Consider the following 16,482-nt stretch of genomic DNA (forward strand, 5'->3'; position numbering starts at 1 on the left):
AAATGGGCAGAGGACCTAAAGAGATACTGGAAATACAAATGGCTAAGAGACATGTGAAGAAATGCTCAACATCACTAATCATCAGAGAGATGCATATTAAAACAACAATGAGGTATCACCTCACACCTGTCAGAATGGCCGCTATCAACAAATCATCAAACAACAAGTGCTAATGAGGGTGTGGAGAAAGGGGACTCTAGTACACTGCTGGTGGGGATGTAAACTGGTGCAGCAACTATGGAAAACACTAGGGTGTTACCTCAAAAAATTAAAAATTCAACTTCCATTTGACCCAGTCATCCTACTTCTAGGAATATACCCTAAGAAGCCTGAAACACCAATCAGAAAGAATATATGTACCCCCATGTTCATAGCAGCACTATTTACAATAGCTAAGATCTGAGAACAGTCCAAATGTCCATCAGTAGACAGATGGATAAAAAAGCAGTGGTACATATACACGATGGAGTACTATGCAGCTATAAGAAAGAAAGATCTCTTATCCTTCGAGATGACATGGAGGGACCTGGAAAGTCTTATCCTAAGCAAAACAAGCCAAGCAGAGAAAGACAAATATCACATGATCTCACTTACTTCTGGAATATAATGAACTAAAACTGATTAATAAAATAGACCAAGAGACATAGAAGTAGGGTACAGACTGACATTCCTCAGAAGGGGGGGTTGAGGGAAGAGATAAACCACAGAACTTACATGCATGTACACATAACCGATGGACATAGACAACAAAACTGGGGATGGGATGGGAGGGGATAGGGAGCAGGGAGTTAATGGAGGGAAAAAGGTGAAATATCTGTAACAAAAACAAATTAATAAAAATAAACAAATAAGTCTGTGTTCAGTGAAAACTTTCTATGAAATAATTTTGTGGGTGAAAACATATGTTCTGCCCAGCACATTCTGATGAAACATTCAGCATACATGCATAAGGAACAGGAGGAAATCAGAATACAAGAAATTTCCTTCGAGAAATGCTGTGAGCTTTCTGATTGTTGAGGAGGGGTGACTTGCAGCACTGAATTGTGACAAATAAGACGTTACCGTGGTATGATTCCCATGAATTTGACTTCTGAATACAGACGAAGTCTCCTTGGATATCTCTGTGCAGGCTACAGTAAAAATTTGCTAATCAATACATATGACCCCAGGGTAATATTAGTTCCTTTAAATGTCCTTGGGTCTATTTGGTCTTTCTTGCCCTAAACTCTGGTTGGACCAAACACTCAGGGAACAGGGGTACGAAGTGCTAAACTGGTCTCCCTAGACTCTGAGTTATCATTTTCCCTTTTATGTCATCTTTAACTTGGACATTGTAAAGACTGTTGAAACTGTCTAGGTCCTGACAGGGCAGAGAAATGCAGATGCCATTTTGAGTGACATATATACCTGCACATATTAAACAATTAAAATATTAAATATTAAACAATTAACATATTTTTCTGGGGACCTTTTGAGGGTTCTTCACCACATATAGTAAATATAATGCAAAGTGATCTGTGTTATGAGGACAGTGACTCTCCAACTGCATGTCACCTGGGCTTGCTGATGCACAGATCACCTGCCAGGCCACTCCCAGTGCCTCTGAGTCTGTAGGTCTGGGGTGGGGCCTGAGAATTTCCTTTTCTTTCTTTTTTTTTTTTTAATTGATTTTCCAGAGAGAGAGGGAGAGAGAAAGAGAGAGAAACATCATGTTGCCCCACTTAGTTATGCACTCACTGGTTGATTCTTGTAAGTGCCCTGACCGGGATGGAACCTGTAACCTTGGCGGACGGACACTGTTTGATCCCACTGAGCTACCCCAGTTTGCATTTCTAACAAGTTCCCAAGTGAGGCTGATGCTGCTGGTCCAGGGATGACCCTACAGGAATCACAGATGCAGGAGAACACCGAGCACAAGGGAGCCTGAGGTGGGAGCCACTTCCAGTGTGAAGGGAGGAGAGAGTACGGAGGTGATGATGTCAGAACTGGGATCTGAGCCTGTGTTCTTTATAGTGTAACCCATCGTCTAATGGGACCCTGGGGGTGTGGGTGGGGGTGCTCTCAGGGGGAGGACAGGGGAAAGAAAGATCAGGAGGAGTTTGTTGGAAAAGGTTTTCCCAAATCTTAGTGAGGAGAAAAAGACTAAAGATATATTGCTGGTTTCCACTGATAAGCTAATGAAACCCAATTAAATGAAGTTTTCTTATTTTCTTAACATCTGTGTCAGCCATGTGGTAAACACTCAAACTGAATCTACTAGAAGAATGTGTGCAAGTTTTATGGTAGTGGACAGACAACTCAAAAAGTCATCCCATTAATTAATAACTGCAATCACCAATGTGGTCTCAGATGAGAGCTCGTGGGCGAGGCGAATGGCCGGAGCTGGATGGCACCGTAGGTCCGGCCCACGCTCCCATGGGGGGCCACAAGGCTGCCGGACGCCTGGGGAGGAGGACGGCTGCGGGACGGCTGGGGAGGGGGACGGCCGGGGAGGAGGACGGTCGGGGAGGAGGACGGTCGGGGAGGAGGGCGGCTGCGGGACGGCTGGGGAGGAGGACGGCCGGGGAGGAGGACGGCCGGGGAGGAGGACGGCCAGGGAGGAGGACGGTCGGGGAGGAGGGCGGCCAGGGAGGAGGACGGTCGGGGAGGAGGGCGGCTGCGGGATGGCTGGGGAGGAGGACGGCCGGGGAGGAGGACGGCCGGGGAGGAGGACGGCTGGGGAGGAGGACGGCCGGGGAGGAGGACGGCTGCGGGACGGCTGGGGAGGGGGACGGCCGGGGAGGAGGACGGTCGGGGAGGAGGGCGGCTGCGGGACGGCTGGGGAGGAGGACGGCCGGGGAGGAGGACGGCCGGGGAGGAGGACGGCCGGGGAGGAGGACGGCCAGGGAGGAGGACGGTCGGGGAGGAGGGCGGCCAGGGAGGAGGACGGTCGGGGAGGAGGGCGGCTGCGGGATGGCTGGGGAGGAGGACGGCCGGGGAGGAGGACGGCCGGGGAGGAGGACGGCCAGGGAGGAGGACGGTCGGGGAGGAGGGCGGCTGCGGGATGGCTGGGGAGGAGGACGGCCGGGGAGGAGGACGGCTGGGGAGGAGGACGGCCGGGGAGGAGGACGGCTGCGGGACGGCTGGGGAGGGGGACGGCTGGGGAGGGGGACGGCCGGGGAGGAGGACGGCCGGGGAGGAGGACGGCCGGGGAGGAGGACGGCTGCGGGACGGCTGGGGAGGGGGACGGCCGGGGAGGAGGACGGTCGGGGAGGAGGGCGGCTGCGGGACGGCCGGGGAGGAGGACGGTCGGGGAGGAGGGCGGCTGCGGGACGGCCGGGGAGGAGGACGGCCGGGGAGGAGGACGGCCGGGGAGGAGGACGGTCGGGGAGGAGGGCGGCTGGGGAGGAGGACGGCTGTGGGACGGCTGGCACAGCTTCCCCCTCCCCTCCAGCACCTCTTGTTCGGAAACGCCCACCCCCTCCGCCTTCATCTCCTCATTACCATCAAATAATATTTCTCAAGTTTACTCATGCATGGGCCCTGTCTTCTTCCATTCTGCTCAAATTTTCCTCTTCACTTCCCTTTCTCTTCCTGGCTTGTCCTCAATATGCTGATTTTTTCGCTCTGGCTAACAGCTGTGCACACGCCCGCCCGGTCTATGGGGTCTGGGGCTTCAGCGAGGGGCAGGCGTCCGTCGGAGGAGACGCAGGGGCCCGACGCCGCACTCGCAGGCTTGGGTGGCACTTGCTGGACAGAGGAATTCATCATACAGGGAAGCGTACCCCGACCGTGACCCAGGAATATTAAACAAGGCGAAAGGGATTTACAGATGCCTGTATAACTGAACTGGAAGAGAAGGGAAGAGGGAGGGAAGGGGAAGAGACACTGACTGACCTTCCTTCTCAATGTGCACATATTTCCCACCTCCCTTTGGAGGACAAGATGCCCCTGTTCCATGGTGGCTGGCGATGGACATATATTAAGATCTGACTAAGAAAATTCTAGACCGTGGGGCCTCTCATCCAGGGGCTTTCCATTCCACTTACCTCATCAAGGCATCTCTCGTACTGTTCCCTTTGATTCTCATTTTCCAAAGCCAATGCTGAATTCTCCGCCTGCAGTGAGACACAGAAATAATACAAATAAATCAATGAAATGTTATATTGTGTGACAACGTAGTCAATGCAGTTATGAAACATACCTCCTCAGGATCCAAAACAACTTTGAGAAGAGCCTTTGACAAGTTTGCTCTAAGTACCATTTTAAATATCTCAGGGATGACTTCTGTCTTATCTTCTTGTTTCACAAAAATGCATTACCATTTAAAGAAATGTAAAACCTCATATTCTGCACAGGTAGGAAATCAGATCATGGCCTGATGGGAGAGTGTTCTATAAAAAGATTACAATGTTTACTTCATTCTATGAAAATGTAAATGTAAGAAATGCCTTAATCCACTTCATCAAGACCTGTCTCAGCTTCGCAGCCCCGTATCTGTGCAGGCCACAGAAAAGGATCTTGGGTAAACTGCTGAAAGCACAATACCGAACGCAAACTAAACATGTTGTTTTTTCTGGTTAATCCAGGACCTTTGCACATAAGGATGTAATGAGAAATGTAAGAACTGGATTATACTCAGGAGTCCTTCTCCCTGTCTCTCTCATTTTAGAATCACTGCTTTTCTGCTCCTCCGAGCCCTGTGGGTACCTGAATGCTGCTATACCCATTACTATAAGGTATGAGGTTAATTATGGTTACCAGGTTACTATGTGGAATAATAAGGGAAGAAGTAGTCAAAATAAGCACATTAGATTTTAGGAGGAGCATGACGTGGAGGCATAGAACTGCCTTCTGCCCCTGGTGACCTGGGTCCACTTCTGCCACTGTTGGCCCCAGCCTGAATTCTGAATTCTGCAAGTTAACCCTTTCCATGTGTATGACAGTGACCTCCTCCCCCTCCCTGAAGCAGACAGGGCGCTGCTAGCCCCGTATATAGAACCTGCTTGATATTGTGGCGGGGGTGGGGTGGAGACGGAGCTCTGAAACAATTCTTTCAAAATCATGGTATAATTTTTAGGTGGTACACAGATCAACATTTTCCCTTTATAGTTTCTTCCTAATAATTATTTTAAAAAATGGATTTGAAAATAATTTCAAACTTACAGATAATTTACAGGAATAGATTCATCAACTGTTAACATTTTGCTACATTTGCTATATCATTCTCTTTCTCTTTCAGTCTTTTTCCTGACACTTGAAAGTAAGTCATAGACATGATGCTCTTTATCCTTAAATACTTCTATGTATTTCTGAATAACAAATATATTCTCTTATGCAACCACGCTTTAGTTTTGAAATTCAGAAAACCCAACATGAATAAAGTTCCACAATCTAATCTATAGTCCTTATTCCGATTTCATCTATTGCCCTAATAATGTCACTATAGCACATTTCTTCTAGTTCCATGCATTGCATCTATTTGTCATTCATCCAGGGTCCTTTATTCTGAAATAGTTCCTCTATCTTTCATGCTATTGACTCACCCTTTACTTCTTTTCCTTCCCTCCCTCCCTCCCTCCCTCCCGTTCTCCCTCCCTCCTTCCCTCCCTCTCTTCCTTCCTTTCTTCTTTCTTCCCCTCCCTTTCTCCTTTCCTCTGCCCCATCCTCCCTCCTTATATTTTTACAAAATTAGAGTCCAATTATTTTCTGGACTGTCCCTTTCTTTGGATTTGTTTCAACTTTCTCATGCACACCTGGCAGGAGTAGTGGAAAGTGATGCTGGGTCCTTCTCGGTGCGCCGCATCAGAATCCTGTGATGTGCACGTGTCTTGTTCTTGGACAAGTTAACTTTGATCACTTGGTAAAGATGGGGCCTGCCAAGTCTCTCCAATACAAAGTTACTTCTTTCCTTTTACAGTTAAAACATAAATCGTGGGGAGGTATTTTGAAATGATGAAAATAGCTCAGTCCTTATAAAACTTTCATCTACTAATTTTAGCAACCATCAAGGAGTCTTCCCTGAATCAGTGATTACTTTGTTTGCAAATGATGATTTCTACCATTTATCTACCTACATTTTTGAGTTTTCATTCCATCATAAGGAAGTGCTTTTACTATTCATTTATCAGTATGAACACACAGATTCTTATATTATTGAAAGGGTTATAAATTATTACTGCCAGTATTTACTTTGATGATCAAATTGCCCAGCTTTGAGAAGGCGAACCCCTTTAGGCTGTATCCTTTATGACCTGTTTCCATTATTTAAAAAACACTTTCTTCCTTTTTTGGCACACGGAAATGGTTCAGGTTCATTTGCTTTTTCCTTGCCCCATTCCTGAAATTGACCATTTCTTCAAGGAATCCTGCTTTGCTGGGGAGTGATATTTGGAAATTAAGGTGTGGCTGTTAGTGTGCGCCAGTTGCTATGGAGAAGTCATTGCTTCCTACACACACACACACACACACACACACACACACACGCCTTTCAACCACCACAGAATAAAGAATTCTTACTCTTTCTATTTGTATCTTCCTTTTTCTAGTGCATGAGCTGCCAAGATTATACTAATTTCTACAGTCCTACAGTGCATACAAAAATTTTAACACCAGCCTGACCAGTTTGGCTCAGCAGTGAGAGCGTCGGCCTGAGAACCAGAGAGTCCTGGGTTCAGTTCCCACTAAGGGCACGTACCTCAGCTGCAGTTTGTCTCCGGCCCTGGTTGGGGTTGTGTGGGTGGCAACCATCGATGTGTCTCTCTCATGTCGATGTTTCTCTCTCTCTCCTTCTTCCTCTCTCTGTCCCGCTCTATCTGAAGATAAATGCAAAAATGTCCTCAAGTGAGGATTAAAAAAAATTTTTTTTTAACACCAAAAAATAGTATTAATAAGAATTCACAATTTTTTTCTTTTCCAGAATGAAGTTACATAGTAAAAATACTGTGTTAAAAAGTTACTAGATTGGTATCCCCCAACATTAGTGTAGTTATGCTATTCATTTGGAATTTAGTTCACTTATTTGTTTCTGATAGTATTCAGTTTTTTTATATATATATATTTATTTATCTTCAAATAGAGTGGGAGGGAGAGAGGGAGGAAGAGAGAGAGAGAAACACAGATGTGAAAGAGACACATCGACTGGTTACTACCCACACATCCTCAACCGGGGCCGGGGACAAACTGCAATGGAGACACGTGCCCTTGACCAGAATCGAACCAGGACTCTTTTGGTCCACGGGCCGATGCGCTAACTGCTGAGCCAAACCAGCCAGGGATGATAGTACTAATTTCAATCTCTCCTCTTCTTGTTGATTGCATTTTCTTTTTTAAACATGAAAACACATTAACATGACTGTTAAAGTCAAAACCACACTAAAAGGCACAGTCAGCGAGGTGCCTCTCCTACAACCCCATTTACATCCACATCTTTCAGGTTCTTTAACACTGTTCATTACTCCTTTTTTTGTCTTACTTATTTGTCACTACCTCGTTAAAATCATGTCCCTTGACTCCCTCCTCTTACATATGCAACAATACCCCTCCCCTCCCCGCCCCTCCCCTCCACTCCCACCCACTTTCTAGTTGCATTCTTCCTACTTTATGAGAGCACAGCATGGTCACGTGATGTTCTCTCTCACCTCATCCTTGTTTCAGCCTCTTTAATAAGTGACACCTGGGGAGGTTGGTCTTGTACGTCTCCATTATTTAAAGCATCATAATATTTCCCTTCTTCCTTTCTTTCACAACCACATTTCCAAATCGCATCTCCCCTTCTCTCTTGGCTTCCTTCTCCCCAGAAATGTTGCCTCCCTGACACAGCCACACAGCCACGCAGCCCCCTCCCCCTCCGCCCCCCATGCAGCCCTGCCCAGAGCCACGTGAGAACCAACCATACCCACCTGAGGTCAGCACTGAGCACGTGCTGTGCAACCTTCCTCTCTGAGGGTGCTTTAGTTTTCTACTTAGAAGACTCCGAAGTTCTAGTGTTCTGTTTTCTGGTAATGCAAAGACGTGGGTTATGTGTGATTTTATTTGTGTTCCTAATGATTTGATTTTCTTTTTCTTTTTTTTTTTTTTTTTGGCAGAAGTAACATATATTTCAGATTGAGGCCAGTGTGTTACTTAGCAATGAAACAGAGAAGTGGGTGAACTAGGCTGGGGCACAAGAAGTGAGGAAACAGGTTGAGGGGAAATCTGCTCAGAGGTGTGCTTGCCCCAGAACATCTGGCTCTTACTCACAGTTTGAGGCCCAGGGTCCAAAGCCCCGTTTCTTCTTCAGATTTCAGTTCTAATCTTGGCTTCAACCTTGTCCTCTGGGCTCAGACACGTTTCAGCAACATACCCAACCTTTCTGTCCCTGAGGGGAGATTTCGCCATGTTTTTTCCATTCCCCTCATGGACAGATATCTGCCACAGAGCCTGATCCTCCTACCCTCTCGCTGGTTCTCGGTTCGAACTTCTGAAGAATTGGTTGTGCATAGACTTCTTCCTCTCTTCACTCCCCACCCAAACCAGACTGAAGGCTTTTGCCGGCTTGTTGCTGTCTCCTTCAGGGATTGCTTCAGCCTGTCACAATGAAGCTGCTATCACCTCTCCTTTCCATACTCAGCCCAGATGGGAGGCTGGGCCCAGGTCTCAGTTTCATTCCATTGAGTTTACCTGGCAATGCCAGCTTGTGTGACCTTTGGCAAGTCCTTCAACCTTGTTGGCTTTACAGTTCTTTAGCTAATACCCAAAGGAAACAACCTCGCCAATCTACAAAGTGACTTCCAGTTCAAATATATGGACACCATGATAGCCAGGGAAACTGCTGAATTCTAGTTCTGTAAACCCACTGCTTTCTTAGAAGAAATTTAGCTTTTGCAAAGTCTGCTGGTTTTAGTGAGGCAATAGCACAAAGGATAATGGGAAGAGATAAAGGAGAGAATAGCGATGCCGGTTTACATTGTTTTCACTTTAAATGTCTTGGAAAAAATGGGAAAGGAAATAAAGCTGAAAATGGGAATTTATATGGGATGTCTGTATTTGCTGCTACCCACAATATCACATTGCAATAACACTACCTTCGATCTGTTCAGATAATTACCATCATTACACCATTTAGTTGCTCGCCTCACATTTACAGCTCTGACAGTCTATTACAGGCAAGTAAATTAAATACCTAAAGGGTGCTGGTGAAGACACACTAGTCACATTTATGGTGAATGTGTTCAGTTACAGAGACCAATGTAATTAATATAATTATACATATCCCAGGGGACAATGGAGATATTAACAATCATGCCAGTGAAGTTAAAATAATCTTGAACTCATGATTTTCTTTAATCCATTTGTATTTGTTAGAAATTCAGGATTAACCTGCTACTGACATGAGGCAACAGGGGGCAAAAAAGGATGAAAAAAAATAAAAAAACCCTGAAATGTGATTTAAAGAAACAGTGAATATTTGAATGGCGGGGATGGGAAAGGAGAAGGCGGCGAGGGAAAGAGAAAATGTGGGTGTTCCTACTGAAAGCTACAGAAATGACAACACAGGCTTCTCCACCTCAACTATGTATGTTATTAAATCAGTACTCCCAGATGGTGCAATGAGAGCACCGCGTGAACACACGGTGCATCTCTGTGTTCTGTTTTTATTCTGCAGCGGTCCAAGCCTGTGCCAGACTGAGGCCATGCTTCAGAAGGTCTCCTGCTCTGTGGGTTTCGGCATGACTCCCAACTTAGGGATCTAAATGCGTTTCTGATTTCATCTTCTAATGGTTTCAAACTCCTTTTGTACATCTTTTTGCTGCTTGATGGTACCTGCCATCTTTCAAGGCAGGCCCAGCCCTGCCTCTCTCATGAAGGTCCAATTCTCATGCCCCAGGCGGCACCCTTGGTTCTGCTGCTCTCGCAGGGAATATACTTCACTTCCCCATTGGCCTTCCTAGAGTCTACCAAATTTTGGTGGTCTGGCTCAGATCTGAACCTAAAATACTTACATGGGGGCATATATTTAAATTTAAAAGTAATTTCAGATGTTCAAAAGGAGTTTGAAACCATTACAAAGAATTTCCTGACTCCCTTCCCTCTGACTGTCCAAAGGCTGCCTTCTCAATGGTTTATACCTATCTATAACCAGACACATTTTACAAAGATCAAGAACATTTGTGAGGTGAAGACATGTTGCACCTCTACCCTTTAACATTATGAAGTATATTTTCTAAAAAATAAGTTTTCTTATATAACCAAAATATATAGGTATCAAATATAAGAAATTAACTCTAATTTAGTACCTAATCTCTACACATTTTGTTCAGATTTCACCCATTATCCCTCTAATGTTCTTATCTAGTCCGGGATTCAATCCAGATGCCCAGAGCTGCATTTAGTTATCACTTCTCTGTAGTCTTCTGTAATATGGAAGAGTTCTTTGGTCTTTCAAGACCTTAACATTTTTTCAAGAGTAGAGGCTGGTTATTTTGTAGAATTTCCTTTCATTTGAGTTTCTTTGATGTTTCTTCACAGTGAGATCAAGTATTTTTGGCAAAAACACTACACCAGTAATATCATGACCTTCTCAGTACATCATATCACAAGCACATGATACCGATTCATCCCATGACTAGCATGTCAATTTTGATCACTTGGTTAGGTTAGAATCTGCCAGATTTCTCCACTAAAAAGTTATTAATTTCCCTTTTAAATCAGTAAATGTTGTCTAGAAAGTTACTTCAAAACTATGTAAATATGCAAAGTTTTTCAAATTGTGCAAATATCTGAATATCCATACTTCTATTCATTAATTTTAGTATCTATTGATAATTACAGCAGTGATTACCAAATAGTGATTTTTATCTTTAATTTTTTTTTATTTTTAATTATCTACACACAATACATTGTTATAATGGTTTCAGATGTACAACATAGTGATTAGACATTTATACAACTTACTACTAAGTCTAGTACCCTCCTGACACCTTTCATACTTACTACAATAGTATTGACTATATTCCCTATTCTGTATTTTACATCTCCATGACTTTTTTTATAACTCCCAATTTGTACATTGTAATCGTTACCCCTCTTTCATAACCTTCTCTCAACCACACTCCTCTCTGGCAATCATAAAAATAGTCTGTGTATTGATGAGTTTGTTTCTGTTTTGTTTGCTCATTTATTTTGCTTTTTAGATTTCATATATATGTGAAATTGCATAGTATTTGTCTTTCTCTGTCTGACTTATTTCACTTATTTAATATCTTCTAGGTCCATCCATGTTGTCGCAAATGACAAGATTTCACTCTGAGTAATATTCCATTGCATGTAAGTATCACATCTTTATTCATTCATCTATTAATGAACACTTAGGTTGCTTCCATATCTTGGCTATTATAAATGATGATGCAATGAACATAGGATGTATATGTCTTTTTGAATTAGTGTTTTGGGTTTCTATGGATAAATACCCAGAAGTAGAATTTCTGGGTCCTTCTTTGTCTCTTGCTATAGCCTTTAAAGTCTATTTGTCTGATATAAATACTGCTACCCCAGCCTTTTTGTTTGTTTGTTTCCATATGTATGAAGTATCTTTTTCATCCTTTTACTTTCAATCTGTGTGTCTTTCAGTCTAAAGTGGGTCTCTCGTGGGCAGCATCTGATAGGGTTCTGGTTTCATTACCCATTTAACCACCCTATGTCTTTTGATTGGAACATTTAATGTATTTACATGTAAGGAAATTACTGATAGGTATGTGATTATTGCCATTTTACTATTCATATTTTAATCTTTTTTCTTTCTTCTTCTTAATGAAGTCCCTCCAACATTTCTTGCAATACTAGTTGAGTGGTGATGAATTCCTTTCGCTTTTTCTTGTCTAGGAACCAAATAGTGATTTTTAAATTCCATTATTCTTCCCATGTTGATTAGTTTGAACTCCATCATAAGAAAGTGCCATATGTTTTAACAATTAATTATAATATCTTTGCCCAGCCAGTGTGGCTCACTGATTGAGAGTTGACCCATGCACCAAGAGGTTGCCGGTTCGATTCCTAGTTAGGGCACGTGCCCAGGTTGTGTGCCTGATCCTCAGTGAGAGGCATGCAGGAGGCAGCCAATCGATGTTCTTTCACATTGATGTTTCTATCTCTCTCTCCCTGCCTCTCTCTCTAAAAATCAATAAAGAAATAGATTATAATACCTTCAATTGAGGTTAATAGTTTTATGAGTCTTGCTACTCTCTTCCATCTACACTGTAAGCCCTTTGAGACAGGAATCATACCTTACATGTCTCTTTTGAAAAGAATAATATTGAATTGAGTGCATTTTTACTATAGTGTAGGGTGACTACTAAAACTTATTTTGAGTTTATATTTACTTGATATCGATGAGTATATGCAAGAAGCATATCAGGCACTTTTGCTGTGTTCTCTCAGTGGAGGTCACACACACACATGTGGATACATTCTGATGTATCTTTTTTATAATATCATAGATAAATGAGAAATTCAACAAGTGATAAACAATTTTTACTCTTGGCATATGTCAATACTAATTTGATTTATGAACATGGTGTCTATAGTTTCCAAGCAAAAAAACAGTATTCATCATCTGACACATTTTGACAACTGGCAGAATATTTCAAGTTTCTACTTCTTTATATTGAGCAGTGTGGGAGAATTTTAAATGTTAATTGCACTCATCACTAGTATTGTCATGGTGGTAGATTTAGGAGGTGAACTAGAATATACAGGGTGACCACAAAGGAGGAAATAGTCTAGTAGAAAAATAATCTCTCATATTGAAAGATATAATGCAACCGGATCAGAGAAAAAAAAATCAACTAATTTTGGGTGAAGTAAAAAAGATATTCCTTGAAGAGCTGATCTTGACCTTTGATTAAGCCTACTCAATAGGCATTCAAAACAACAATAAAAATCCTCATTAAAATGAATGAAAATGATATACTTTTGAAAAAAATACCAATGAAATGACATCTGACTTATATTAATTATCAAAAAATAAATTATCCAACCATGCTAGAAAGTGAATAATGTCAAACAGCAGCCAATGCCCACTGAAGAGAAGATCTTGGGTTCATGAATGATGAAAAAGAACAAAGAAATGTTCAAACAAAAGCATTAGAAGCTGAGCGGGGTAGAGTGGTGTGGAGTCAAAAACAAGGTGGAGAGAGGAGGATGCCGTCCAGAGGGGAAAACAGGGCGAGAGAAGAAGAAAGTCCAGTTCACAGTAACAAAGGGCGCGTCACTCTGACTAATGCTACTCGTTCTCGGAATGACATCTTCTCAGCGAGCTGAAAACCCTGAACAGAGCACAAACAGGCCAGAACAAGGCGAGGAAAAAGGCATTTCTCTAAAATCACAGTTTGGCCCCAAAGTGTGCTTCTTGATGACTGCCACCCTGAATCAGAGTCCTGTGATACTCTATTCAAATAACTCACTCGCCAACTACATGGCCCTCTTAACAACGTTGGACTGTGGGCCATGGAATTTCAGATTCAGGTGTCCAAGGAAAACATCGAGATCCCCCAAATACCCCTAATTACATGGTCTTTTCTGTTTCAAAAGCTGTCTAAAATCATTATGAGGAGAAAGAATCACGGGAGGGGCTAAGGTGTGTCAAGTACGCCACCTGAGTGTGCAAGTTTTAATCCTATAGAATTATAGGAAGCCCGAGTATGAAGGACGCTGAGAATAGAACCTACAGAGTCTCCTCCCTTTTGTCATCATCAAATAAAATGTATGGGGTTTTTGGACCAATCATCTTTTCATGTGTGGTCACTGTAAAGGCTATGTGAGGAACAGTGGGTATTTCCCACTGATTGTATTTAAAATCTACTTTTTCCAAAGCCAGGTAATGTCTAGGGCTGTTGTACATCTTGGAGGCAAATCTGTCATCCTAGAAAATTTCAGGAAATAATTATAAGCTTTGCTCATCTGCCACAGGAATAAACATGGGCATGTGTGCCCATATGTGCACAGACACACTCTTAAAATATCCCTGCTCTTGTACTCAACAAACCATAGGAGTGCCCATGAGGTCCAGGTCCAGCATAAGGCACCGGAACCTAAATCCAAGTTGAATGGCAACCCTGTCTCAAGGGTGCAGAATCCCATGCAATGAGAACATCTCATGAAGGACCTGTGCACAGGTTCATTTTCGCAGACTTGACTCGAACGCTCTACAGTGAAACCTCTGTGTACTTCCAGAATTCAAATCCTCGGGCAGGGCTTTAGACCAGTGGTTGGTGAATTTGCATATGCATCTGCTTAGTTAGTATACTAGCCAGGTTACAGGTGTGGGGCACCGTCAGTGTTTGGATTCAGCACACCCAGGGCAGGATCTGTGACTACGCATCTCTGACCAGTGTCCAGGGGATGCTGATGCAGCTGGCCCGAGGCCCACACTTGGAGAACCTGTGTTTCAGATGGATCAGCTTCACAGTAAAAGCCACTGAGCTTCTGACTGCTTCTCTGGACCCGGAACTGGTCCCAAATCTGTCACCTCCACCAGAAACCTTCACAGATCTCGGGCCACCAGAGTTGCTGGCCCTCGGCCTCCACAGGGTGTCCCCTGGCACTGCGGTGCGCACCTCCCATGAAGACGTTCACTCGGGCAGCTAAAACATGCAGCTCTGTGCTCTTATTTCATTCTGTTTACACATCTGCCTCCTTCCCCAAAATCAGAACACGCGTGTGTATGCGTGTACGTGCATGTGTGTAAAAAACAGAAAAAATGTGTGTGATTTGGGAAAATATTATTTGATACTGGAAACTAAAAAGAGGTAATGCTTTCATACCACAGACAGAAGAGAAAGCTCAGTGATGTCCTTGCCCCGGGGAGACGCAGGGGAGGAAGCGGCTCTGGAGGCCGTGGGCTGCGGCAGTGGGGAGGGCCCCGCCACCCTGGGAGGAACTCGTGGTTCTAATGGGGTCACAGTGTGCCTTTTCCCTTTCAGTTTTTATAATGGAAAGAGCTCTGGTCTTTGAAGTCAGGTAAGTGTTTATTTTGATCTTGGTGCTGCCTCTTGCCTACCATTACCTCAGGCAAATCCCTTGGACGCTCTGAGCCTGCCTCCTCCTCAGTGACAGGAGCAGCAGTAACCCCCTCTCCAGGGGCTGACAGGTGAATGCAAACCGGACCTAACGGAGGCTGGCCTGCTTCGGGATTCAATCCGTGTCATTTTCCTTTTCTCTAAAAAACAACGCCCTCCTGAAAGCTGAGGGCTCTGTCAGGAGGGGGTCCTGTTGACTGGGGACATTTCAGCCAAGAGAAGTGCGACCTGTGGCACTTGTTTCTCTGACTGCTTACTTCACTCAGTGTGACACGCTCCAGGCCCCCTCTGCACAGCCGGCGGACCAGACATCAGTGTGGCCAAGGCCTGGGGTGGGCAGGGGCTGGGAGGAGGGGGGAAAGGCGGGGACACTGGGGGACGTCTGTAATACCGTCAACAATTGAAACACAAGAATAGCCCTGGCTGGTTTTGCTCAGTGGTTAGAGCGTGGGCCCACGGACCAAAGAGTCGCGGGTTCGATTCTGGTCAAGGGCACATATCTTAGTTGTGGTTCAGTCCCCGGCCCTGGTCGGGGTCATGCGGGAGGCAGGTAATCAATGTGTCTCATTCATGTCGATGTTTCTCTCTCTCTCCCTCCCTCTATATGAAGATAAATGAAAAAATATCCTCAGACGAGGATTAAAAAAGAGAGAGAAGTGCAACCTGGGCCCTCAGAACGTGGTGTTTTAAACAACCCCACATGCAGGCTAGCTTAGGGTGCTGGCCCCTCCACCTGCAGGGTCCCTTTTCTCTCCTTGCCCCTCATTCGCTCTCAAATCCTCACCGGTGCTTCCGGGTGCCCATGTGTCACCCCCTCCCCTACAGGAAGCTGCCTCTCAGGACACATTAGGATTCAGAGTTGATACGTAAATCACTGAGAGGATTTGCATTCTCCACGAGGATTAAGGAATAAGTCTTGGATGGTCTGGGATAGGGCACTGCCTATTCCCTCGGAATCATATTAAAAATGATCACCTACGAGGCTCTCTTGTAAGACCTAGAAGGACTTGACTATGATCATCTCCACCATGTTGGGAGGCTGCGAAAGGGAACAGTGTGCTACTCAGTCTTTCTCAACCTGTATGCATGGATAGTTCCCTGTCTGCTCTGTGGATGCCACTCACCCAAGTGCCCACCCTCGAGCTTCGTAGCACCCTGCGCCCCTTCGGTACGGCACCCACCGCCCCTTTTCCTCTGTGAAGGTCTGCATTCTCCCACATCCTGCACTGTGCCTGGAACACGGGAGGCACCCAGACCATCTGTCATGCTGACCTTTTCCATATCCAACGCTTGCATACTGGGAATGTGGACTGCAACTAGAATTATAAAAAGAAATATGATTGGTTTAGGGAGACGAATGCTTCTGTTGTACACGTCCAAGATTCTGTTTCTTGATTTCCTCAGACTTCCTTTGCAAACCCTTGCCACTTGCAAAGGCCATCGGTCT

The 16,482-nt window shown here is 44.5% G+C and overlaps 1 protein-coding gene across 1 annotated transcript in view; it reads right to left on the bottom strand.

Moving 5' to 3' along the window:
• Positions 1-16,482, bottom strand: part of NCKAP5 (NCK associated protein 5) — a 650,664-nt gene that overhangs the window by 230,215 nt on the left and 403,967 nt on the right. Inside the window, exon 6 of the mRNA XM_036254823.1 lies at positions 4,029-4,097. Within this exon, the coding sequence (XP_036110716.1) occupies positions 4,029-4,097 (69 nt within the window). The remainder of the gene's footprint in view (positions 1-4,028; positions 4,098-16,482) is intronic.

The sequence above is a fragment of the Molossus molossus genome, unplaced genomic scaffold (genome assembly GCF_014108415.1).
Source record: "Molossus molossus isolate mMolMol1 unplaced genomic scaffold, mMolMol1.p scaffold_m16_p_11, whole genome shotgun sequence".
Lineage (NCBI taxonomy): Eukaryota > Metazoa > Chordata > Mammalia > Chiroptera > Molossidae > Molossus > Molossus molossus.